Source organism: Augochlora pura, chromosome 10 (assembly GCF_028453695.1).
Source record: "Augochlora pura isolate Apur16 chromosome 10, APUR_v2.2.1, whole genome shotgun sequence".
Taxonomy (NCBI): domain Eukaryota; kingdom Metazoa; phylum Arthropoda; class Insecta; order Hymenoptera; family Halictidae; genus Augochlora; species Augochlora pura.
In genome coordinates, this window is record NC_135781.1 from 9129521 (window position 1) to 9157481 (window position 27961).

General features: G+C 42.6%; 1 protein-coding gene across 2 annotated transcripts in view; it reads right to left on the reverse strand.

Moving 5' to 3' along the window:
* Nucleotides 1-27961, reverse strand: part of LOC144475868 (irregular chiasm C-roughest protein) — a 226682-nt gene that overhangs the window by 32277 nt on the left and 166444 nt on the right. For both annotated transcript variants that reach the window (XM_078192215.1, XM_078192214.1), the window contains exon 4: nucleotides 4158-4390. In XM_078192215.1, the coding sequence (XP_078048341.1) occupies nucleotides 4158-4390 (233 nt within the window). The remainder of the gene's footprint in view (nucleotides 1-4157; nucleotides 4391-27961) is intronic.

Here is a 27961-nt window from a genome sequence, read left to right on the forward strand (position 1 = left end):
GCTCGGCAGCCGCAAAATTGTTCGCGGTGTCGCGAATCGGTCCCGCATTAACGCCGCATCATCGATATCCCCCACGAACGGATCTTTATTACGTCATCGATTCAATAAGCTCCGCGGATAAAATTACTATCCACCGGATTCCTGGCTTCGCGTTATGGCTTTACACGACCGTCTATCAAATACGGTCAATGAAAATGTCACATAACTTTTTTCAGACTCCTTGAGAGTAAGATTACTCTGAAAATTGGATGGATGGTTAAAAATGTGTTGCACAATATTGTGCACAGATTATTTGCTGCATGGTTCGCTTACTACAGCACTTTTAATCTTCTCAATTATATTATACTAAAAATGGTAAAATTCTAAGCAAATACGGCTTCGATTTAATACATTTGTTCCTGTTGCCAATAACAAATGAGACTGAGTAGATTAAAATCATATTGACGTAAGTCGTCTTCCAGAAATTTTAACTTGTGTCTTAAAATATAATCAACACATGCCAAAATGTGAGAATGATGAAATAAATTATGAAGATTCTGTGAATTAAAATTGTTAGTTAATTAAAATAATCTTAGCAGTAGATTCAGTCAGTAATCTATACATGTAAGTAAATAACACCTCTTGTATTTCACAATGAGGAAAATGTGTGTTACACCACTCTATAGGAAAGGCAGCAATTTGTTCGTGTGGCATGCCCTCTCTTAGCATGCAATGAACGATGCTAAGCATTTAACTATGTGTAATAAGTGACACGGAATCCTTTTATGTACACATTATTTACACTGATGTAAATGATTCGCGATTTATATAGTATTGTGTTCTATGGTTCAAATTGATGTATTCGCATTATTGTCGATTGGACTCTGTTAGTTTTTCGTGGCGTTTCGTCAATCGTCAGCTCGGTAGTTTTAAATTTGTTTAGAAATGGAATTTGACGGAGCACTATAGCGTTTCCTAATTAGACAGAACTGTGTCTGTAGGAGTTTAACCTTTTGCACTCGAGTGGCGACTCTGAGGTGCCACTAAAAATTGCTTATTATTTCTCAAAATAATTTTAATGGCATCAGACTCGTTTATATATAGAAATTGTTAAAATAACAAGTATTGAACTTGCTGATAAACTCAATTTCATATGCAGAAATCGCAATAAGTCATACAAAGTAGAAATACCGGAGATCAAAAAATATGTTTAAAATATATGAAAATAGCTTCGAGTGCAAAGGGTTATGATGGATGATAGGAGGCTGTAAGGAAGATCTCTCTAGTATTCATTCGATCATTCGATGGCGAGATCTGTAACTGTATTTCTGGTTTTCACTTCGGTGGATCTGTCACACGTGTCATCCGTCTAACGGAGTCGAAGATGTATGAAATTTCCAGTTATGATGTAATTAAATGATTCGTAGTATGTAACGGCACGTCAGGTATATCGCTTACCGGTGGTTGCCGTTCCAACACCACTATGATTCTAACTCACTCATATTCATGTGACCTCTTTTGTATTCAGGTGCTCAGGTGAACTTAACATCGAGGGCGATTACACTGAAATGCCTGAAAATGCTTTATTGAAAACGCATTTTGTAACAGAAGGGACTGTGTTGAACACAAAACTGAAAAGATACTAAACAAATTTGAGAATACTTTTGTATTATCATTTTTATTTTACTTACAAAATTTATAATCTAGTTACTATCTTTTATTAGAAATTGCTCTCAATTCTAAATCGACGAGTAAGGCAAAAGACAGGCTAAACTCCGATCAAATTATCGAATCGCTTAAACGGGGTTTATAGTAATCTAACGACAATTTGATTTTCGTCAACCGCGAATTCCGATTCCACACATCCGGTGGTGCGGCGCATTTCGAGGACCCGTTTCCACCGGAAGACTAATAGCGTAGGAAGACGGGAAGAATACCGCAATATGTTTCCCCGTTCAATATCGACCTACGTTTCCTCATTACTGGCTCGCATCGGAGTGTCTTCGGAATTACATTGCGCTCGATAATTCGATAATTCGATCGTGGGAAGCGGCGTCGCGATAACGCGTCACCGGCGCGTCAAGTACGTGCAGCACTTCGCTGCTAAGGGATTAATGATACCATTATTCAAATGGCATCGTGGCTAGGCGGGTATTGAAAGGGGCCTGGCCCCGTTTACGGTTGCGCCGCTATTCCACCGCGCATGCACCTGCGTGCAAAAACATCTCTGAGCCAAAGTAAATAGACAAAGACGAGGGAATCGAAGCGGGCCGGAGCGGCGCGCAGTGGTTGAGGTGGGGAGCTCTTTTTTTCCCGCCGGTCGGTCTTTTATCTTGCGGCGTTTTTACCAGCAATGCACGCAGGCCTCCGCCAACCACCCTCAAAGATACGGTTTTCCCTTTCTAGCGCGAACATCCAGCCTCGCGATACCGAAGCTGTGCCGGCACCACCGCTGCCGCTGCCGCCGTCGCCGCCGCCGCCGCTGCCGTTGCTGCTGCAGCAATCCGAACTCGGTCAAGCTGCCATTTCGTCGAGTCAGTTCTGGCTGGTTTAAAAGCGTTTCGGCTGGCCTGTCATCGCCTCGAGACGAATGCCAAAACATCGGCCAAAAAGCGCGGAACGAAGCTCTGTTTCTTGTAAATGCTCGCTGCCGCCGCGTTTCTCATCACCGTGCCGTTTGAGCAGGATTTTTCGGACACGACAACGAACCGCGTCGTCCCTTTATCAACGCGCCGCGCCGAGAGGACAAAGCTCTCGGCGCGGCAGTAATTACGCGTTCGACGTAATGCGTTTTAACTTTTAACGCGTTATTTCGGCCGCCGGGCCGCACGCGTTGTCGGACGGAAAGGCTTCCGTTCTTAAATTACGTCTCGTTTTGTCGCCTGACCTCATGGACGACTCTTAATGACACGAATGTATTTCTGCACCGGGCATGATTTAAATGAGCTCGCGTGAAAATAGTTTAGCGTAACGACTGAATTACTGGTATACACTGAGTTAAATTGGTTTCCTAATCTAGTATTCATATACTTTCGAAAATATTTATATAAAAGGATATTCATAGATTAGAGAAATTAATAAAGTTACACGTGGCTGTTTCAGCGGCCCGACCAGACCGCTAAAAATAGCGTACGATATAATGCATAGAGTATGAAAAGGAACCAAAATAAACCCTGATTCATGCAAATTAGCAGTATAATTTTTATGTAAATCTGTCGCTATAGTCCGAGACACAATAAATTCAAGATCATTATTTTTCTATTCTTCTCGGCCTGCTAAAGTTAAGAAAACAGCAGAAGTCGATATTTCGACTGGAAAATAATACCATTTTTTAATTATCAATTTTTATCTCCCCTCGTGGTTTTTATGATATTGAAATACATCCTGATTAAGGATCTTTCTATTTTAGACAAATAGAATGACCAAGATCGTGACAGCCATAACAGAGCATCTATTTGATACCATTTATTTTGGCTATCTTTTGCTGTCAATATTTGTAAATATTTTTGACAAAATAACAAATATCTATAAAAATTTTTGACAAAACAACAAATATCTATAAAAATAATGATGCAAGAAGTTGCATTGTTTCAATAAAAAAAAGATATCAAGAAGGACGAAAAGAACGTTCCAGACTAAAATAACCACTTAAATCGGTCCTCTCCGAGCGAGATAAATATTTTAGTCTGCGAACGATAAAATTCTGAGGTAACCTTGTGGCTGTAAAAGCGCAATCAATGTTTCTACGTTTCGACGGTAAGTACCTACATGCGACGAGAAACGCGGAGTTTCCAGATAACTCATTGAAATGCATTATGGAAGTGGAACGAATGCACGGAATGTACGGGAAAGGTACTTTTTCGATAACTGCGTATAAGACATGAGAAATATCGGGCAAAACTGGTTGGCGTATCCGATAAGAAACTATACGGCGAAGGTCTTTTGATAAAGCGTTAATTGGTCCAGAAATTATACGCAGAGATAGTCGAGTCTGTGTACTAATATCTTGTAGCGTCGACATATTTGAGGCTTATAGAAAAATCTGCGGTGAAACAACCGGTTCTCCGTTTTCCGGACGCAACGAGAGTTTCGCGCGGCCCAAAGAGAACAAAGCGACACGCGGACTGGTTATCGTCCACTCGAATCAATATTCAAAACTGAGGAGAGGAGAATCTTACCTCCGCAGGCGGCTTGCCAGCAACGCTGACGCACTCGATCACCAGCTTCCGGTCCTCCGTGGTGATAAGAGAGTCGCCCTGAAGGATCTTCGGTTTCTGCGGCGGAACCAGGACGCTCAGCTTGGCGAATCTCGAGCGCAAAGCCGGTTGGCCGTCGTTCGTCGGCGAGGCCTGACACTGATAGGTGCCATCGTCCTCCAGCTCCACGGGGAATATATGCAACGAGAAGTCGCCTGTAACAAGAGAAAGGTGTATATTCAGTTTTGCCTGGATCGTTTCGTCTTGATCGAGTTTAGTTCGATTCGAAAAATTGTGATTTCTTCTTTCGCGATATAAAGTCTTCTCTGGCATGCGAACACGTAAAATGACCGGATCTGGTCGGATATCATAAACAGACTAATTCACAGCTTTGCGTACTGCTTCCGATGATGATTCAGCCAGTAAATTTTATTTGTTAATATTTACCGCGCGTAAACTGCGGTAACACACGATCCGTGGCACGCTTAGTCGACCGGCTACATTTATTTACCTCGGCAATGGTCACAAATTTCCAATTATGGTATTGGTCAAAGAACATAAAGCGGTTAGGATAAACAGCGATACTTGATTTACCCGCGTCGCGTTTACGTGTACAAGTTTTCGTTTATTTTTAGTTGCACGAACCTCGTTACCGAGCCATAAGAAACTGAATGTTTCGATTGAAATTGTTTAACTTCAATTAGCCGCCCGTTGACTCCTATTATCGGAACTAATCAGTGCGCTGGTGGATAGTTGAGCTGAGTATTGTTTCGAGCTACTTAACATTAAACCTGATAACGATAGCAATAATAAGGTTAAATTAATTTGCAATAGCACGTAACATGTACTTCAATAAAATAGTTTATCAATATATTTTTGTATGAACACTTTTATAACTTCTATAATAGGAGTAATGTAAAGGTACGAACTACATGTTGGAATAATTCGATTTTAAATTGTAAGATCTTCATCAAATTAATCAATAACAAATTTTGTCGAGATAAGAGATTTAGAAGGCCAAATATTTTCCTTTCATATTTTCTTTCATTTTCACTAGTTTGCAAGAAGACATGTTTATTTTAATATATTCGATTTTCACCATTCTAGTTTCAATTTCAATAATACAATTCTTTTGATCTGATGGAAATAGGGCTCGATTTTCGGTGCTCGCATATTAATCGTTCAGTTATCTTTATCAGTTGACTGATAATTCAATTTTAGAAATTATATTCTGACTTGTTGTCTCGGGCTTTTCAAAGATGATTGAAATAAAAATGGAAGTGGATTTCAAGTGCGAAAAACATCGGCGACGTCGCGTTTGTTCCATCGCCTAAATTGCTTCGATATTGCTGAATTTTTATGTTCGAGGTAGACGACGTGCGAAAACCGTGCGAAAACCGTGCTTAACTGCGTAACGGCGCGCCGTTACGATTGTCAACGTTTCGGGGTCGTGGTGCGAAATGTAACAGGAGCGTGGGGCGTGACTCTGGCGCGACGAACAGAAGTTTCTCACTTGATAGGAGAGACCCGGTATCGGCGGGAGCGACGAGAAATGGAACAAGCAGGGGTCGGGTAGAAAACCATTTACCCCCGTTGATTGAAACTAACGGTTTACGAGCGTCTGCTCGATGGTATCGCGCCGGGGCCGTACGCAGGAAATTTCTCCAACTGACGGTTTTATTTTGAAATCTCCGCGTATACGTGTAAGCTGTCAGGAACAACGCGGCTTCCGTGCAGCGCGAATCGACGGGAATTAGAACGGTCCGCTGCCGAGGCCGTCAGCGAACTCGCATTTTTCTCCCAGCGCCATTGACCTCACCCCCTTTGGCCCGTCCTCATTCAACCGCCCACCCCACCCTTTCCGTCGGTTGTCAAAATGGATACGAGGATACACCTCGAAGCAGCCGTTCCCAACTCCTCCGCAGTATCGCGACGATTATCGATACGAGGTACGGCCAATCGGGGCGTTCAAGTAAATTCTCCCTCGATCGATTCAACCGACCGACCGACCGACCGGACCGGCCGGCCGGTCGGCCAACCATCCATCCATCCATCCATCTATCCAGACATCCAGACATCTATCATTCTGAACGGGGAACCCCTCGCCGCCGCTGCCACCGCGCGCCGATCTATGCAACCGATTCCCTCTCGGTTCGCATTTCTTTCATTCCATTCATGCAACTTTCACGAACCGCCTGTACGGCATGCACGGCCAAGCAATTGTGCTTCGGCTCCACCGAACGGATGAAACCGAAACGAACGAGCGAACGAGCGAACGAGCGAGCGAACGAACGAACGAACGACCGGACGGGCGAGGACCGGAACCGGAGGAGGGATGGACCCGCGACCGACGGAGACAGGGGGCGCAAATGGAAAAATGGTATCGTCTCGCCTGTACGCCACCGCCGATTATTCCACTGGTAGATCGTCACTGACTTGCGACAAAACTTTCCCCCTTATTTCCCGGCTTTTGTTCGGACCACCCTGCTCGACGACTTCCGCCTCACTGGACGGCGAAGGGGCTGAACTCCGCGACGTTTTGCATGTCGATCGTATGGAGCTCTGGCCACTTGTCGCGGCCGTGCTTGCAAATTCACGAAAACTCACGGATCACGGGCTTCTTGTTGTCAGCCAGTTTGTTGCGACGACAACACAGGTAGACGATATACCTGGCGAATCGTTACACACCCCCGAAGCGCTTATTTGACTTTATGACTGGAAAACATCGTCATCTTTGACTCCGACGAACGAATAACACGCGCGATAGATTCATCATTGTGAAGAACGTAAAAGTAGACATGTTCCGCGGCAAGGAAAACATAAAATTCAGGTACCGACCCATCCATCATTCGTTCAAAGCAAAACCTTCCGTGGCACGCAATTCTCCGAAAAGTCATTACTTCTTCCAAAATTTATCTTTTTATTATTTTGTAACCGACAGCTGCACCTCAGATGTTAGACAATTACCGCGTTCGCAGATTTTCCTTTGCATGTACCATTTTTAGTCGAGGCACTTCTCTGGGATTTATTGCCTGCTACGGTCAAAATTCGAAATACGCAGAGTCCTCGGGTGCGCCGCTTCAGGGGTACGGTTCATACCTGCAAGTGACCATTACTCTGGGCGGTCACTCTCTCTTCTTTCCTTTTCCATCCAGCCCTTTACCTTTCCATCATTTTCTATCCCAATAGCCAATGACACACGACAACCATTCCCACTCTCAAATTGAAAATCCGCAATGAACAAATCAGATCACTTTACTAAAAACACCACACCCACACCGAGTCTACTTCGAAGGAAACGCCGTCATGCTAGTCAGTCTAAATCAACAACACACACTTTGCATTACGCAGCACACTCACCATCCACCCGACGTCTGTACAGCATAGCATTAAGTGTTATTTAAAATAAATAGTTATATAGTTGTTATCCCACAAACGTCTAAGATTTCATAATAACTTCCCTATCACCGTAAAAGGTAATCGGGACCCGCGAACATCAAAATCCTTGTGTGTACGCGGAAACAAGACATAAATCACATCATTGACGACCGAAAAAGTACTAAAAAGATCTTCCTTACAGTTGTATGATAAGAAAGTGTACTGGTGTATTAAAAGTTACTTTCACGAGCATTGCTTGCATTAAAGCATTAAATTGCTTAATAACATTTAATCTATTATTAATTACGGTATTTAAATATAATGTAAATATCGTAGTTTTCTTACATTCAAATAAATTATTAATAGATTGTAAAGTGTTAACTAAAATCGTAATGTTTCATATTTTGCATTTAAAACCTATTACATTATATATTACAAATTATTTATATTTTACATAAAAATCAAACATTCGGTAATATAGTTAATGTCATGGCGATTACATGTTCAGTATTATAAACACATTTAGGACAAACATTATTTACTAAAATATCTGCGTCGATATTTGCGATGAAAAAGGTCGCACAGCTTGTACGCTTCTGAACGCATTAAGCACTTTTGCGTTATTTCCACAGAAATCGGTATATTTAACCGAGAAAGTAATTTCCATTAGCTTCTCTTAAATAGTTGAATTACGTTACGCAACGTTGTAACGCCGCCCTTCAGAAAATGCAAACACATTCCCGGTCGATTCAATACGATTCAATTAAATTTAATCCAAGCGCCTACTAACATAATTGAGATCGATAATCAACTATATTAAATTGGTTAAAAATAATCGGGATCAAGTGAACGCGATCGAATGTAATGTTTTATTACTGCAATTTACTGAATAACGAAATAAATGATACTTACGTAAAATGCTCAAATTTCCTGCAGCACTCAACGGATTAATGACAACGAATTCGGTAAAATGGAATCATTCGGGCCCGATGAATAATCAGCATGGACAAGAAGCGAACGTTTCACCAATTTCGAAAACTGAACACGTTAAGCAAATTCATGACTCAATTTGCATTCTGTAATAAAATTCGCGAGATACCTCAGATAATTTACGCGTATAACGTTCCAAAGTATCGCCGACCGTTGCTTCAACAGAACAGTGTTTTCGTTGTTAACTTCTTTCACTGGTAAATAAGTTTTCTATGAAGTGACCTGTTTCTGAACCAATCGCGACAATCATTATTCAGACAATGATTATAGAACAAATTTTTAAGAAATTCCTAATTGTGCAACTTGGGCAATGTTGATTAGAAAAACTGTATCATTAATAAATTCCTTTACGAGAAAAATATTTATAAATACTATTATTTAATCACCTAGTTCCTGACCAAAAATTTGTTTACATGTTTTATTAAAGTTTAGAGAAAATTTAAAATGTCTAAGAGCAATCCATAGTATGTTATAATTGATTTCGTACAACTTAACTTCTCAATTTTGGTTAAATAATATATTAGAATTTGACGAAATATTTTAAGATATTCCCCTAACAGTCAAAGTGTTAAATAAGATCGACTACTCTGAAACTTTTACGTTATTTCATTTCAACGTGAAAAATCTGTTTCCTATTTAATGAGCATCGCCTGCCGTGGCGTTTTCGCCGAGACGCCGGGGGTCGCGCAGTTTTAAGAGTGTTGCGCGGAGACGCGTGTAGGACACATCCCTCAAAGCCTCGCTGCGCGGAGCTTTACTTAGCGTTCTTACTTAACGTCTCAGCCTGTGCATCAAACGACGAACGATGAGGCTGGTCGAAAGTGGATAATCCGCGACGTGTTTTCTTCGGCGGATGCATGCATCGCGGCGCCCCGGGGTTACGTTGGCTCGCGATTCTCGTCCCGCGAACAGCAATCTCCGAGGAGGCAATAAACGTCGCATCCCATTCCTTTTACGCGGCGCTGAAAGCCACGCCAGATACATATTAGCGTATCGCGGAAACAAAAAGGATTTCCAGCGGCGCCGCGCGGCGTTCCCGTTTTCCCCCGCGGTCGCAATATCGCGGAAAATTGGAGACTGGCTGCGTGTATCGTGTCGCGACGATAAAGGCGCGTCTTATCGCGCCGCGGACAAGACGCCGCAAGCTGCGAATGGAAATTGGAATCGTGTTTCTCATTTTCGTCCGTTTACGCCGCTTTATCTTAGTCTCCAACGCCGCGCGCCGTATCTCCATAGCATTCCCGAAGAAACTCGTGAAATTGTTTCCGGATCGATGGAGGAAACAAGTGTATGGCACAGTTGTTTCACGGAAGGCTTTACCTATCTATTATGCCACATGATTTATTATTTGGAGGTGCTAGGAAAATTGTTCAATCGCTCTTATCGTCATCTTCGTTTAAATCCTCAAACACCGCTGTTTCGACTTACATGGGGTACATTTCTACCCTGTACGAAAACTACAAATATCTGCGCAGGTTTTATATACAGATATAATTGTTTTAGGGAAAATAAAATATATTAGAGTACTTTGAAATTCATGAATAATGTTTGATACGATTTTGCATTCGGTAAAAGACGTTCACGCTTCATTTCTAATCCACAAGCAAGCGATGGTTGCAGCAGAAACGTTCAGATTTCTATCGAACGTCTTTACAGCGTAGTCCATTATTTCTCGTTTGTTTTCGTAGGAAAAGTCTCCTCGGATCGAAATCTCACGAGTCATGCCGCAGAATGGAACCGGGTTGCGGAATCATCGGTCTTTTTCGCCGGACATCGGGACGCCGCGTAGCCAATAAAAAGCGGACATCCTCTCCCGTCGAGAATCCGCCTTCATTCACCGTCGGTTTTAAAAATGATTCACACTCGTGGACGCGTTAAACTCGAAGGGATTCCCGTGCATTATGGGGGACAATAATTAGCACTCCTCCCGGGGCGAGACCATTCAGAGAACTTTTGGGAACTCGACGGCCAGGAAGCCGGTCTCTGCATCACCGCGAAGCGCGCGTTTACCCTGCCGCTTCGGTAATTACTTCTGCGCGGAACGTCGCCGACGCCGCATTCGTCGCGAATGATGCTGGCAAGGCCAATGACACGAAGAACTCGCCCCCGAAGTTACTCCGCGGGCCGTAACTTTCTCGTAAACAAAACCGGAGGACCGTGGAAAAGTCGTGGGATGTCTTGAATCACCTGGGAAACTCGTTCAGCCCAGAAGGGTCGTTTCATTTCCCGTCGAGTAATGCTAAAAGGAAAGAAAACAAAGGGGAGAGATAATATAAATGCGAACGGGAGGGGAGGGAGGACAGAAGCGGGACGCGTTAAACGATTCCTACGGCGGACCTGCCGTCGTTATTCCAAGTACATGAATCGGAAACTTGAAAATTTTGCGCTCCGATAATTTATCACAATGGCGCTCTCCGTACTAAAATCGAAACTGAACGTTCCATTTGTTACTTGGTCCATCGGGCTTTAGCTCTGCAGGACCTTTCTTCTCGCGGAACGGAACATAATGACGGAAAATGGCTGAAATGGAATTACTCGGCGTTACGCAGGATGCTGCCTGAATCCGCGTGAAACGGTAAGTCGAAAATGTAGGACAACATTGTTTCGCAACTGGTGTTGTTCTAGACACAACGAATTCGCCTCAGCCGGCGTGTTTGTTTGTTACTTATCGTCTTTAGTTACGGCACGCATCAACATGTATGTACCAGAAACGTTTTTAACAGGTTGAATGCCACGCCAATTTTACCGGGATTGTCCGTGGCGCCACGATGAAATTTCCATTTAGCGATACATATAATGTTGAAATATTATATACAATAGATAATTTACAACGTATAAACACGTTTCAAATGTTTTATACTGCACCCATTTCTTCACACCACTACATCAACGATGATAATAATAAGAAATTATAAGTGTTGTCTTTCGTCTAACTTTCTTATGTTTTTTTCAATCCGGGCAGACCGGTTACCGGTGGCCCCCATGGCGTCACAGCCAAGTTAGGTGCCGGTCACCGGTGACCCCCGTGGCATTCAACCTGTTAACGACGCAATTCTTCTTACACGTTTCTCTCTCTAGATGAGTTGTTCTCAACATCTTTCTCGCATACCAATCAATCAGTATGCGATAAAATCACGTACCAATAAACCACTTTGTAGACAGATACATATACATTTGTGTATTTAAAATAACTGTTAGAAGATTAATCAAATCCATTTATTGGAAATAAAAGGCGAAAGCCAAATTATAATATTCATTGAGATGGTTGAATTTTAATTTGGAAAATCAGAATATAAGGCCCAATTTTTGTTCATTTTAAACGCAAACTAGTCTTAAGATTTAATTGTGTTTCATTTTTACTCTTCATTGCAATCATCGCAGAAAATCCTATTTCGCATAAATAGAATAATGATAGAATGCGGAATATAGAAAGAAATATTTTCGAATTTATGATTGGAGAAGTAATTGAAGTGCTATAATGGATGTTTATGTACATAGATATGGTTATTTGGTACAGCTCGCGTACTAGTGGTACGCGTACCATATGGTGAGAATCGCTGCAATAGATCAGCGATAATAAGCGATTGATCATGTTGTGATGTAATTTATTCCGCGTTGATTTCAGATTTTAAACCCAATAAACACGAATATTGTGATAGCGGTTAGCGATTATGACATTCTTATATATAGTATAGTTTCTATGAAGTATGATATATTGGCAGCAGTATGGTAAAGAGGTGTAAAAAAGAATCGAGAAAGAGAGAGAGAAACAGAGAGACAGAGTGGGATGCGTGCGTGTGTCAATGTAAGAAGTCATTTTTGCAATTTCTAATCAACGTAAACATGTCTTCTTCCTCTTCATTTTCTCCAAAGCACATCGTTCCTATTTGATATCCTTATTTCCAAAATAGCTTCGTCCAAGTCAAAGCGCAATCGCCATTTCCATTTTATCGATGTATTTATTCTCCGTTTTGCAACTTGAATAAGCGCGTGGATCGAAAAACTTTGAGAAACGAAATGGTGAGGAATTCAAGTGGCGAAGTTGTTCTCAATCGTGAAGTTTTGCCGAACGTTTCCGTCGATACACAGACGTAGCTGCGAAGGAGTTCGAAGTTTAAAGGATGGGCAATCGTTCGTTGATGTGACGCAGTCACGGTCGACTTCACGGCCAGAAATCCCGGTTTCCCCAGATACAATTCTAGAAATTACCGACCAAGCGGTCGGACAAAGGGCGGAAAGAGCGACGGAAAGACGAGGGCGACGAAGACTCGCGGCCGATGCCGAGCGGCGAGAGGAGACGGGCCGTGCAGAAACAACGGTGTAAAGCCTTTGCAGGGTAGCTGGTAGAAGAGAGCTTTAACGACTAACTGTATACGGTGAAACAATGCATCACGAACAATTAGTGTTGGGGCCGGGCGCAGTCGGTGATATTACAAACGGCTATAATTAATTTTAATTACGCGAAACAGGTAACGAACACTTCGCTACAGACAACTATGATTAATTGCACCCTGTCCGACTGGAAGGCATAGATCGTCCCTGGATCTGGAGATCGTTTAGCGAGGATGTTACGCGTTTCGGTTAACTGGCGCATCTCGATAACTCGCTTTGACCCGTTGCCTGCATAATTTGCGAATTCACTACTCGGTCTTGTAAGTGAAATCAACCTTGCGCAGGCACGATGAAAGATTGTCTTGTTACTGGAATTTCGCGAAGTTAAACAGAGTTTTTCGATAACGATCACTTTTTACTTAACCTCTCAGTTTAATTTACAATTTTATCAAGTAATTTATTACGTCGGAAATGAAATATGGATTTTGATAATCTATTCGCTGCGACCTGTCCTCTCTCTCTCCCTCCCTCTCTGGCTGTCTTCCTCTCTTTCTCTCCGGGACTCCTTTAATTTCAGAACTTTCGCCTTATTGGACTCGTTCATAAAATAGGTCAGCCCTTTACTTATTCAATCCGTTCGTGTTCTTGTATGAAATTAACTGACGCGAACCATCTATAATACATATGTATATTAACTCTTTGCACTCGGAATCCTTGTACTAAATTACTATACTTTAACCATGTAATAACATACATAAATGAAAATAGAAAATCTCTTCTCCCATAAAATTTAACAAGCAGTATAATAATTTAGATTTTTCATAATTTTCGCAGAACCTGCCCCATGTTACTAGTATGTTTTCCGGCGTGCTAATGGTTGAGACTGATCCCTGATTTGAATAAGTCTTCGACCGTACGAAGTAGCCATTCCGCAAATCAGACGGTGTATGTTCGTTCGTTAAAAATACGAAGGAAATTGTACAATCTGTTGGCTGCGTGCGATCATTTGTCAAGTGTACTCGAGGCCTAGAGAGGAAACCTTTTAATAGAGACTGATGGACAGGAGGAAGTTGATTAATCGAACGGCTCCCGAGTTTGTGCCACATCCATTAGTAGTTTCAAAATAGAAATGTTAGTTCACGATTTATTATCAGACGGCACGAGATTCAATACTGTATATCGGTGTATTTTGATTGTGATTGCACCTGCCATGAATAGACGTCTGGAATTTCGAGTAAGCTGACAAAACCAATTTGCTTGAACTTGATACGGGAGTCGTTAGATTCTTTCCGTCGAGTAAAAAAATGGCGAATAGTCGCAGGCTTGTTCGATCTAGGAAATGTTTTAACATTTATACCGCCCTCGTGTTTATAACTTGATGTGTCTCTCGTGTGTTAAATTGACTCTATTGTAAAATATCAATATAACAAGAGGTAAACAATTATTTTTACAAAATATTTTACCGAAAATGAATACAATGCTCAACCTATAAAAATAAAGTAAACGCACTACAATACTATGCTCCTTGAAATCACACCAACTTTTCTATTGAAAAATGTTTTTGCAATGCATATTCGAGTTCCTTACAGCTTGTAGGTACTGTTTAAGTAAACAAGTGACATATCTTCTTCTCCTCGTGAAATTCATGTGTTAAATGTCACACCTTTACGTTGTATCTATTTTAATTGAAAATGATTGATACATATACTTCGTGTTAAAAAAATAAAAGTCATAAAGCTACGAAAGAGCAGACCAATATACTCCGAGACTTGAAAATGGTGTCGAATAATCAGCAGACACGGATGACAGTTAAAAACAGCCGGCAAAATCACTGGAATTATCGCAGAATCGCGTGCCGAAATAAGAATTCTTTCGAAAAATTTGTGAATTCCAATCGAATTTCCGGCGTGCTGAGAGAAAGGTCACTGGCTCTTTTATCCAGCCCGGAAACGAACGCAGGGTATGTCGAGCGACGCGCAATATCCGTGAATTTCCGAATTCAAAATCAGGCCACTTTTCCGGCCGGTTCTCGGCACGGGCGGGGGCAGGAGGGGAGAGGGACTCGGCCGGGACAATAATGGGAAAACGAAAAATTTGAATAAACGCCGAAAACGGACGCGTCGCGTTTATCCCGGGGTTGAATGTAGGTTAGCTTTGCCTTGTTCTATTTACATGCCTGAATACTGATAATAATCTAGATTTATCGTGACGGCGTGTCAATCAACGCGGCTATTACCGTCATTATTATTTCGGTTAATTGGATCGCAATTTCTGGTTACATTCCCCCCGGTGCCGGGCGAAATATACGGCATTATCATTTCGAATCTGGCCACGCGAAGGGAAACCGCAGTGTCGCGATGCGGCTGCCGTCTGGTCGTTTCGTTTTTCCTCTATTTTTTTCCCCCCTGTTGCCGACACTTTTTTTCGTTCTTTCCCGCGGCATAATTATACCGTCAGCGAGATCGCGAGCGTTTCATTAGGATGGAGAACCGAAAAAGGACAAAGAGCGGGTGACGAATATTTAATAAAGACACGCGGAAAACATCGAAACGATGAGTTTTCATCTTTTGAAGTCTACCATTTACAGTTGGATATTTCTGAATCGTATCGTTCAATGGTGAAAGCAACTTCAATCGTCATTGACAAAATCTAATAATTTTGTTTGAGATTCTCGTGTAGGAATTTCTAAGATTCTTATTGGTAACAGATTGGCGACACTTAAAGTAAAACACAAATTACAGTCAGCCTAAAAAGTATTTATACTATAGGAATTATTATTTAAAAATCCGACGAGACTCCGTGCTGACACGAAACAACACAAACGACGTAGGATAACAATAACAGCAGTAGCTATTAGCAATATCGTACAGCGGCTGCCTATGACTTATAACAACAAATGAATAAAGTAACAACGGTGGCAACTGCGGCAACAACGGCGACACCAACTACGACATGCACAAGTTCGCAGGGTGATGGTTTTCCTTCAAATTTCTCGACCTTTGGCGTCGGCTCTTCCACCCTTTCCAGCCATTTTCCTCATTAATTGAACATTCTCTCTCGCACTCTATTTTACTCGTCCTCATTCGCTGTCTTTCTTTCCTTATTCCCTTTAACTCACTTACGCTCCATCTTTCGGCCACGCAGGACTTCGAGGAACCTAAGCAAGGTCAAGTGAACCAGGTCACTTGAAGCTGCCCAAAAACTTCGTAAACATCTGTCTTAATCAATCTGTGTTTTACAACACTCACTTTCAACCATTCCGCATTTCATACTCGGGAAAACTCATCGAAAGGAAAAGTACATTGAATTTCACATTTTAGACACATTGTCGATATTTGAACTATTATAACGTTAGAATTTCAGATATTTCGAGATCATTTCCATTTCATAAATTAATTGCTGTGTCTCCGACAATTTTTCCTTGCCAATCAGCTTGACAATTACTTCCCTTAATGATTAGACATGTACATATATGTTATTGTTACTGGATCGATACTAGATCGTATCGATTTACCACTGTCGGATACGGTTATCTGCCGATAGATCTTGCATATTAGTTAAAGAGGATCGATCTGCGCAGGATTGATGATTATCTCTTGTTGATCTGCACTCCGAGGATTCTCATTGTCATTGCAACATCCGTAAGCACTACACAATCATTACCTCTTGTAAAATATAAATCATACCTTTCAAAGTGATGTGCACTAACTTGCATACATTGTTGTTAACTGGTTAACTCAGATTGCCTGGTTCTCCATCAGTGTACAATTTGCAATGCAACTTTTGTTATTTTCGTACCGCAAGGACACATCAAGTCATGATACTAATAGTTACTGAAATATTTGAAACGCTGAAGTTAATGATATGTTGTATGCATTCAAGTAGCAATTGTTCACTTGCGTATGACGTCACTAATTGACGCAATAAATTGGCTGTTCTTCCGCGTCACTGAATGAATAGTGATACAGAATATTGCATATATTTCTGCTTTGTGTTGTAAAGCTGTACCATTATGTATCATTTTCTATTCCATAACTATTCATGCATTTGGCCAAGTCAAAGGATCTATTTGAACGAGAACCGGTTAATTGTGAATACAATAAAGTAACATCATCGTACATGATATATTAATTATAACACTCAACTAATTAGCAATTAATTACGTGTTAAGAACGCCTGTCATTGTTAAATTATTGATTAGCGATTTGTACTTTCGCTGTATGCAAGAATAAAAGCGAGAAAATCCATAGTCGAAATCAAAATACATCTATTTGAATATTCTTCGTCTAGATCTATGAATCTATCGGCTGCTTCTAGTGGAGCAGCAACTTGTTTTATTCAATTTCTATAGATTAATTAATTAAGTAGCGATTCGAAGTTCAGTATGTCAAAATAAAATACAAGCAAATATCGATAGAGGAAGAGAATAATAAAACGTTTTCTTGATCGCTGTTCGGAGCGTACGTAACAGTAACATTCGCATTTGCCTAACGGTCCATTAATCCGATCATTTCTTCGCAACTCCTTCCGCGATCGACAATTAGCATCGAAATGCTAATATCGTCTCGGTTATCGCGATATCGCGTTCCGAGGCGGTCGGGTCACGAACAAATCGAAGTAACGACCCGTTAACCGTCGTCGACGTTTCGCAGGCGTGATGTAACAGCTGTTCCCAGAGAATTTTTTCTCTTGATCGGATCGACTGATCTCGCGATGTCATAATACACCACCAACAACGAACTGCATACATATACCGAAATTACCGATATCGCGGGTGCGCGCAACCGCATTCGCAAACCCCTTGGCGTAATCCACTAATCCTTTAATCAGAATCGTAGTTCTGGGTGTCAGGGCACAATCGTGGACGGTTTGCCGCCACAACTGAGCAAACATCGTCTGCGCTAACGTAGGCAGCGCAGCGGCGGGGCTACGCATTGCCTTTATTGCTACGGTAAATCAAACGGATCTCGATAATGCAGAGTTGACCTTACCTATAAGGCGAGGCCCCGGGTTTATGCTGTAAATTTCGAAACTGCGTGCAACGGTAATTTCTTACTCGGCGGCGAGGCGTCCCGGCCCGATCGATAATCCTGTTTCCGGTTAATGCATCCGCGTTGCTGCTCTTCCAATCGATTGTCGGTTTATCGCCGGCGCGTTACGAAAGAAAAGCGGAGAAACGCGCCGCGGGGGAAAAAAAAATGTTGCTTTTAATGCACCGCCGCAAGAATGCCAAGCCCGGATAGGGAATTAATCTCCATTAATTTCACTGATAACGGAGGCATCGCGATTCGACCGTTAGATTAAAAGCTAACTGTTTCAATGGCGACGTTATCGGCACCATCACGAGTACCGGTGGCACAGCGAACAATAATTACAATGTGTGCGCGTCGGTCGGCGGCACATCCTGGCCAACGTTTATACCAGGAACAAATCAGCGGCTCGTTGATAATGCATCGCGAAGGACCCGCAAGGCGGTTGCATGTTAATACGAGCGAGACGAGCGGCTTGCGTACGGACCGTTTCAGCGATCTCATCACAGTTTACCATTATTTACGAGCTTCGTGGCATGTTTTTACGATATTTACCTAACGGCGAAAATAGAACATCGCGCAGCGGGATGGCTGGCCCAAAATATTACTAGGTTGTTTATTGCCTCAAGATCGCTATATTACATCGTAAAATTCGTTGCAACGTCGCTTACAATATTATAAAATAAAAAATACGTTGTCGACATTTTTTACTTTGAAGTTTGCAGACGTAAATAATTATATTATTGCACGAAAAATATTCTCGAATAGAATGACATCAATAAAAATTAGTTTATCAATTTAGGTTATAGAAATATATCATTTTTTATTTAATAACCACAAATGAAAATAAACAGAACTACCGTAAAGTTATTATATATGTTTTTATCTTTACTTTATTCATTACATGTGTAAAGATATCACATTTTTAACTTTAGTTTTTCGACATGTTTCTTTATCATAAGAATGAGGAATATAAAGAAATAATAGACGAGAAAGAATATAATATTCGTTTTGAAGGAAATAAAAATGTTAACTTTCGACCAGCAGTCGGTTATTTCCTATGAATTTATACCCAGCATCGATAAACTAACTTTGTAATCTTGGGCGACCATCTAAATTGCCCGGCAATGGATGATCTATTTCCTCTTCCGCGATACTGAACGTAACAGCATATCATAACTGTGCTAGGTTACGTAATATAGGATACGTTCGCCCATTTACTAGATCAGTAAGTGCTTTAAGGGGTTATAAAAAATTCAGCGGGAATTCCATTCCGTCGTATAAATATTCCAGCGAATGAACAATGCGGTTCATAAAAATGTATGTTTCCATCAAGGGTACACGTAGAAAAGATTGCCCCGGGCAATTTTTATACTAATGCACGCGTTAAAGCATTCACGGCGTGTAAGCTTCGTCGCACGGGCGAAAAGTGGATCTGTCTACAAGGCAGTTTGTTTCTCTTTGTACTCGCCGGCTGCTAACTCGCGCGATTGTGCCATAAATGTTTTTGCTCCGAGCGTGTTTTAATCCTGTACACGTTTCCGGAACCACAACAAACCGTCGCGGATTTTAGTGAGAATTATGCAAGATGTCGCCGAAATCGTGCCACGTTTTTTTTCTTCGCGGAAACATGCGTTTTCGAGGAACATGGACACGAGGATCGATACAGTTCGCGTTTCTTTGTGATTGTCGCAACTAGAATTGGTGTAATATGATCAGATGCGTCAATCGAATCCTACTTATATGACACGATACGTACTTTTTTTTCAAAATTGGTGTTTTCGATAATAAAGCGTGAAACAAAAGTATATTATCCCTTCCTTCGTCTTACTTGTATAGTATAATCTTGTTCATTCGAATGAATTAACGTTTTACGGCGTATTCTGTTCAATATGCACATAATTAAATTGCAAAACAATATAATTAAGAGAACACTTAATTCTTACCATCATGTTCTTCGCATTATATGCATTTTATTTTTAAATGTCAGTTTAGTGCTCTACTCATATTATTCGTGATTCGTCCTACTGCTATATCGATATAATTAAATCGCGATTAAAGTCGAGCGTTTATTATAACATTTTTGATACATTGGAAAGTTGTCTTAACAAACTAAGCATACTAAAGCAATGCCGAAACTCCGTTCTAATTAATGGTCATAAGCGTCCGTTCGAAAAATCCGTGTGCCAATCTGTGCCCAAGAAATATCCCGTACGTATTTTCGTAATATCAGAAAAATTGGGAAACTAGCTATTTTCTTGTCCGGGGGGGGTGTCGAATTTCCCTATAAATCAGCGAGCAACTGCAACCGTTCGATTGGCAGCGACCCAGGAGAATCGATGGGCGGCTGATTGAACGGGAGTCAATTTCTTCCAGCGCGACGCGATGCCGTCGAAAGTTGTAGTTCGCGGCGAATCTCTGCCGATATCTCGGCCACGGACTAACGGAACACCCCGTAGAGTCGCGGAGGGCAACAGTAGCCATAACTCGCCGCCGAAATTAGTAACGGTTAGGCCTACAAACGGCCGGTAGCGCGGCGAGCGTCCGCCGGACGAGCCAGCCGTGACATTAATCGTGTCTGTAAATTTCAGGAAAGCACGACCGACATAGGTGTGTACTTGGAACGCGGCAACGTGCCTCGTGAGGACGAAGGGGGTGAACGGTAGTTGCGCGGAAGGGGGAGGAAAATGGGGGGGGGGGAAAACGGTGGTTGGGAGGGCGAGCGACGACACGTAACGCGGCTGTCGATCCGATCATCGTCGAGCATCGAACCCTGAAAATCGGGAATTGGAAACGGTGCAGCGGAGCCGGCGATTAGAGCTTCCCTGGGCTTTACCCCATTTCTTCCGGTACCTTCACGGGGCGAGCCTTAGATAAAGACGTTCATCCCTCGGCCGTTAAGCGATCCCCTCTAACGCCAATCCACGAGGAGATGGTTTTTTAATCCCGGCGAACGCCGGCAGGATAACTTACTCGAAGGTAATGGAAATTCAGATAGCGTTCGACAGGGCTTCCCTGTAAAACACGGCTCGTTACCGGTGTATCATTCGCGAGATCGTTCCCGGATATTCTCATCGAAAATATTGCAAACTGCGAATCGCTCCTGACGAACCTCCGTTTCGTTCTGTTGCTCCTCAGAGCGCGGCGGAACGCATACCGATCACGAGATGACGAATTCTATTGCATTTCTAAATCAGTATATGAATACAAAATAGTAAAGACATGTAAGGAATTTAAGAATACTGCTGTAATATTTATAATTTACTAAAACAATTAAGAAACGAAGTACATAAGTATGTAGCTCCTGTGTCTGGTAGAGTATTAGAATACCATAATAGCACATAATAGTAGAATACTACGAACAAAGGTTCAATTAAATTTTCAGAAATTATGACAACACGAAACTATGACATGGGGTGCATTTTATGGTGAAAAAGCGTTTAAGTAACGCATGAGAATTTGCTGCTATTTGAATCTACTTTTTAAATCTGTTGTATCCTACGTCTTTTAAGTTCATATATGTGACTCGATCTATTTAGTGTCTGAATTACCAACCGTAGATTATGTTGATTCAAACATTCGTTCTGGCGCTAGCCGAGGTTTGCAATTTCATTTTTAATTATAGGCATTTTTAGGTCTCTACGTATTACTTCATTGATTTCGTATCAGGCTCGCATCACATACGAGTAATCACGTTTTAGATTGGAAATGTTGTAGAATTTCAATAACCGAGATTGTAATTAGTGCAGATCATTTTTATTTCACAGAAAACGGCTGTCTACTGATTATCGTATTCGGTACTCGGTAATGGGATTCGCGTTTGGATTAGTTGAACAATTAATTAACTTCATTTCATCCTATCAGGGTGGAAACAACTTTTGCTGTAACTCTTATGCATAAAGATCCGCATTATACTTACCAGCGTTGAAATGAAACCCGCGAAAGTACATCCGAAACCCGAGATTATTGTCACAACTTTTCCAATAATTTTCACGTAAATAGAAGTCATGCGATTTCAGAATTAATTTGAAATCACAGAATGGAGGACATATTTTATCTTTTATACTGCACCGTTAGCATTCATAATATATGGACGTAATGAGATTAATGTGTAATTACTTGAAACAACGGAAGAACTTAAACAATTCGAGAATACGAATATATTACTTTCAACTTATTAATCCTTTGCTCTCGTGTGGCGACTCTGAGGCACCACTAAAATTATTTCATCACGTCCCAAAATAATTTCTATATTAATAAAGTTTAGATTAGTAAAACTTCTTAACAGCAAAACTGATGATATGAGTCACAAGAAACAATTTCATGTGTATAAAATACATTTGGTCACGTAAAATGGAAATACTATAAGCCAGAAAAATTATTTTAGATTTAAAGTTAAAGTACTCGCAGCTTCGAGTGCAAAGGGTTAAAACTGTGGAAGGAGGACCAAACATTCTAATTGATTCCGGTTTCTTGCATTCGATGCTTACACATTTCATTTTCCATAAAGACCCGCAGCCTACTGATCAGGCGATAGTACGTGGAATACGAAAAGTATCCGGAATAACGAAATCGGTTCGAATCGGAAGGATCGTACGACGGAGGACGAAATTTGCGAGGACCGCGGACATCCGGCCGATTGTATCTATAGAGGTGTATCCGTTCTCCGGAGCATCACGGAACACGGAACGATCGTCGGTACGTTCGATCGCGAATGTGACACGTGTCGGCTGCCAGCAATTATACCGACCGCTTGTAGCAGATATCTATCGGGTGTCCAAATATTGTTGCCACCAGCGAACACGTGCCGCATCCGAGGTCGCGATATTAATCAGATATCTGCGCAGATGTGCGCCACGTCGCCGGAATATCGTCGCGCCGAGAGTCGTGTACAGGTCCGTGAGGATGTGCCACGCGTAATAACGGATGCCTTCTGAAGATCAGGCCTCGTCGCTTGGTCGACATTGTCCGAAGATTTATGCGCGCCGCGATAACGGATAATTAGACTCGAATCGCGCGGGTCAGGGCCTGATACCGATCGTCGGCCGCCCGGTTATCGCGCAGGAATTTACGGAGCGCGTAACGACTAACGCGGACACGCGACCCTAGAAAAATTTTGTCCCGAGGCCGGCGGACGCTGTTCGGCATTAGCATATGCATAGGGATCGGCGGCGGGGGTGTAAGGGCACCCGCTCCGGGAGTGGGATTTCGGTAAAACTGCACGAATGGTCGGCGCGGAACGAGAGCACGCGCGCAAAACTGGGCGAAAACGGTGCTCGAACTTTCCGGTGAAACGATGGTAACAACGATAACCATCAGACATCCGGCACCGTTATCACGGCAAATCTGCGACAACGGGAACCGCGGACCCATTGTCGGGGCCAATTGTTGCCACTCGCAATTCCTTGTTTTTCGGCTTATTCTACCTCGTCTCAGCGACCGCTCCCTCTCTCCGCCCCTTTGCCCGCCCCCCTCCCCCCCACTCCCCTCTCCAGCCCCGGAGATCTCTCTCTCCCAGAGATTTCGCCATTAATCACGCCACACCGTTTCTGGCGTGCTTTGCGCGAAATTCTCCCCATCTCTCCCTCGTTCCCCCGCGGCTGAAACCGCGTAAGCTGGACCTTTGTTTCATCCCCTTTCCGGCGTTCCCTACTTCGTCTGAGTATCCACTCGTGCCGGTCTTTGAAATTTATAAAATTACTGTCGAGCACTTAAACGACGGTTTTATTTCGCGGTACGTTGCTGCCTCATTGTGCGGTTGGTAACATATTCGAGACGTGTCGAGGGTAGTGTCGTTTCCACGTGTTTTTCAATGGGCCCCACCCCGCCCGGCGTGTGTAACTAATTCCTCCGTCTTTTTTCCACTTCGCGATGCCCGTTTTTATATTAGGCGTGCAAACACCAGTTCCCGTAATGCCCGTTCTATTTCAGTTGAACTCTTCAAATGCAGCACGCTCTCGCACGTAACCGTCGATATTATACGGCGCGACGCTTGCAGGCAAGTCGCAGATTATCGCGAGTCGTTATGCTTATTAACGAAAATTGAAATTTCGTTCGCATAGTCGCGCTGTAGGTTTATTTGCAGAGTAAATGTAGCGAAATTAAACAGGAGAAAGGAGATTTCTGATTACATTACCTGTAAAGAAAGTATTAGTAACTTTTTTCCATTAAAGATTTGTAGTATGTCATTTATATGCGATTTATAGCATGGAGACCAACCATAAATCAGAAAATTCTGCATGCACTGGCGTTGCTGTCAAACTTGGTCTGCTCTATGAATTTTCAGAGCGCTGAGATTACAGTTTCTTGCAGAAAATATGACACAATTTTCGTCTAGAGGCAAGGATGGTATCCTGCTCGCTCCTTCCGACCTACACACTCGTACTCCCCAATTCTCTATAATCTCCCAAAAATCATTTCTATTGGTAAATAATACGACCAATAGACTAATCGATGCGAGAAGCACGGAGAATGTAGGCGCCATCTAATTGCGTCTCTTGCTCGGCGCGTAGCTCAGCCGATAATAATCAAAAGTTTGAAATGAAAGCAAAATGAAAGAGGCTAGACGGGAGATCACGCCGGAGGGAGGCGGTGACGGGAATTAGGAGGCGTTGCTTGTTTACAACCGGCCCGGCTCGAGTCCCTGGTTTCCTGGAAATTGCGGCTGGAAGTTTCGTGGAAATCTCCGGCAATAAGTGGGAACGCGTTCACCCTATTCCCGCGGGAGCGTTGACATGGTTTTCGAAAAGAAATAAACACCGATTTATTTATTCATGATATTTTCGAACGCGAGCACGGATTTGCGATCGCTTGTCCGAGCGAGCGATGAATAAATTTAGCGGAATCGTGACTCTATAAAAGAGCATAATTTTTCCAATCGATCGACCCGATAATGCGAGACGCGTGAAACGTAAACCGAATTGAGTTCATCGGACCACGCGGACTCCGTTTTGACGAGGAGGGGGGGAGGTGGGCGGGAGGGGAAAATTTCGAATTAGCAACGAGTTAGTGCTTATTTACTGTCAGCTCCAATATTGGACGATTTTGAGAGGAAGTGGACCGTCGAACGATACCCCCGGCCTGACTGCTCATTTTCGATATAATTTCAGCATTATAGCATCGCGGACTCATATCGTAGTACATAATTCTGCACCACGAATGCCCCTCGTTCCCATTAAATTGAACCCCGCCCGCTGGCAAATAATGAATTCGTTTCAGCCGTGTGGGACGCCAACGTACGCCTGGGGTGCGAGCATCCATGCATTTTCCGATTAATCGAGATCGAATTGCCGCGTTTGAATCGACCGGCCTCGACATGCTTCTTAACGTTCGGTCAAACGAACAGCAGCGAAGTTGGTCTTCTTGTTACAGATCGATGTGTGTACACAAATTCTGCTTGATCCGTTTCGAGCGCAGAGACGAACGATCACTGTTGCACGCGTCACGTGGCATACACAAAGACATCTCTTGAAATGATATGTCTCAACATTCAAATTAATTGACTAACTCGTCAACTAATAGAAATGCATCGTATATTATACATCGACTAATGGAAACACAAACATTCGTCACATGCAAGCGCGTTATACACTCGGAGAATCGAATCTCATCCGACTTTCAAACGTTCAACACCGTAGATACACAAAACACTTGTAATAAACAGGGCACTGTTACCTACGCAATTATTTGTGTTATCAAAAGAGGTCAAGCCAACTAGTTCCGCGCTATTAATTTGCCAACGAGCATTTTGCTGTTGCAAATAAAGTACGAAACACCGGCGAGCTATCTGGATATCATCAAGAATTAGTTCGGTTGGTAATGTAACTACATTGTGAAACGAGATTTACCGCAGTGTTGAAAACACAAACAGTGAATTACTGTTCACGGATAACACATCTCTGTAATTATATTAAATTTCTTGAGGACAGATCAATTCGAAATTCATACTGTTTTCTATTTCAATTCGAAAGTGATGACATTATTTCAATATACTGTATTTCCACATGGTATGTTTGCTTTTATTGAAAGCATAAAAAATTGAACCTGTTGCCTTATAGAAGAGCGCTATTTTCTTTTTAATTTGCCGAATACAAGCTTCAATAATTTGGAAATTCTTTTACAAAATAGTGTAACAACTTTGAAAAGGGTTAATCCTAATAATAATATGGAGTGTCCCTGGGGGTAACGCGTTTGTCACAAGTACTAACAGAGAAAGAAGTATATTCCATTTTCTACTTTCCGTGGAGTAAGCTTTGAGTAGGTGTTGGTTTCATTACTCTCTGTATCGACCATAACACGACAGCACCCCAGAGAGGAATCTGTAGCACAGACTAGTCTACATTCATGAAAAATAGCTCAGATCGCTATATTTACTTTGGTAATAGCAGTATATTGTAACTGTACATTACAGCTCCATACATCGGACTTATAGCAAACATATTTATAAACCCTACATACCAAATGCAAATATAAAACTCGCGCGTAAACATATTTTTCATTACAAATGAAGATAAACTTTTGAAAATTGTTTACGATAGCTTAAATCATGTAAAATATTACTGCGATGTTTTCCCTGCATTGTTTATCATTCCCTGTATTTTATTCCCTGCATTGTTTATTGTTTACGACGATCAATAAAGGTTTCGATTATCAGGTTAGTTTCGTTCTTTATTGTTAACACACATTTCACGCACCCACCCCTCCCCCTTCATCGCTATGCGATACCCATAAAGTAATTTGGCAAATGTTCCAACGTATAAATATACGCGCAACAATCTTTTACGCCGCCTGAAAAAGCCGTCTGTCCTCGTCCGGAATTTATTCGCCGATCTCGAGGGCTGGAAATAAACTGTTGCGCCGGTGTGCAATGAGAGCGGACGATTTTATGCAGGAAATTTTCGCAGAGATACCTTAGCTATCCGGGCGTACGCGGCGATCTCGTTCCGTTGTATTTTTCCTGGAAAATAATTCCCAAGCGATGACACGTCCCCTGAACAGTGCACACCGGTGCACGGATTCCCACCCGACAGTTCTCATTACGTTCGGCGCGTGGGTGGATCGCAATCCGACCGGTCGAAAAGCGACCTGCAGACGCGATACTTGTCGAGAAGGCCGCGGGCAACGAGAAGGAGACGCCCGGTGAAAACCGGTAAGCCCGATTAATCGGTCAGCCTGTGGTACGAACGGGTGGAGCCGGTCGTGCAGGTTGCTCTCATCTCCCTCCGCTGAACCGCTCTTCTGCACCGGTCCCGAGCGAGGACGTTCGCTGCCGTTTCACGCTGCCAGCCACCGTCTAAGCCTGCTTTATAATTGACATTCAAACGCGGTCGAAAAATCCACGATGGAATAACGACCCGCGAGCTACAGAGGTAGCAATTAATACGCGCCGGTATCGTGATTTACGGGCGAGCCGGGTCGCGCTGTCGATTATCCGATCCAGCCACAAATTTTACTGTTAACCGATGGACTTAAAGGGGCCCCGTGTTAATTAAATGTATTTATTGGGTCGATCGATAACTATCCGGCTGAACGGGCGACGTTAAACAACGCCGGAGGGCCGCCAGCCCGTTTCAAAGAATTAACGACCGATACGCGTTATTTATAGCAAATTACTGTTTAAGGAGTTCTTATTCTACTGGCGGCCATGATCGTCGGCCCTTTCCGTGGTACACATAATAAATCGAGCAACGCGACTTTAAGTGCGGAGAAAATTGCCCCGCGGACTGGACTCGACAGCCAGAACGGGCGAATACGCGCGCTCCACGGCCTGGAGATCTTTGTTCACGTGTGCGGAGCGTTTCTCCGACCGCCGCAGCAGCAGCAGTGGCCGATCATTTTTCTCGTCAATCTCCGCGGAAACCGACGAATCCGGTCGTACAGGTTTCGCATCCTGTTGCCAGGTTGTAGCAGATCCACTTTACGCGAAACGAACCGACGGACGAGCTCGATCGAGGGAATCGGACCGATCGGCCGGCTGGGGCGTGTTCAACAGTTTGTCGGATAAGTAACGCGCAGATCAGACGCCATGATCTCGTTATTAATTTAATCGTTGGCAAA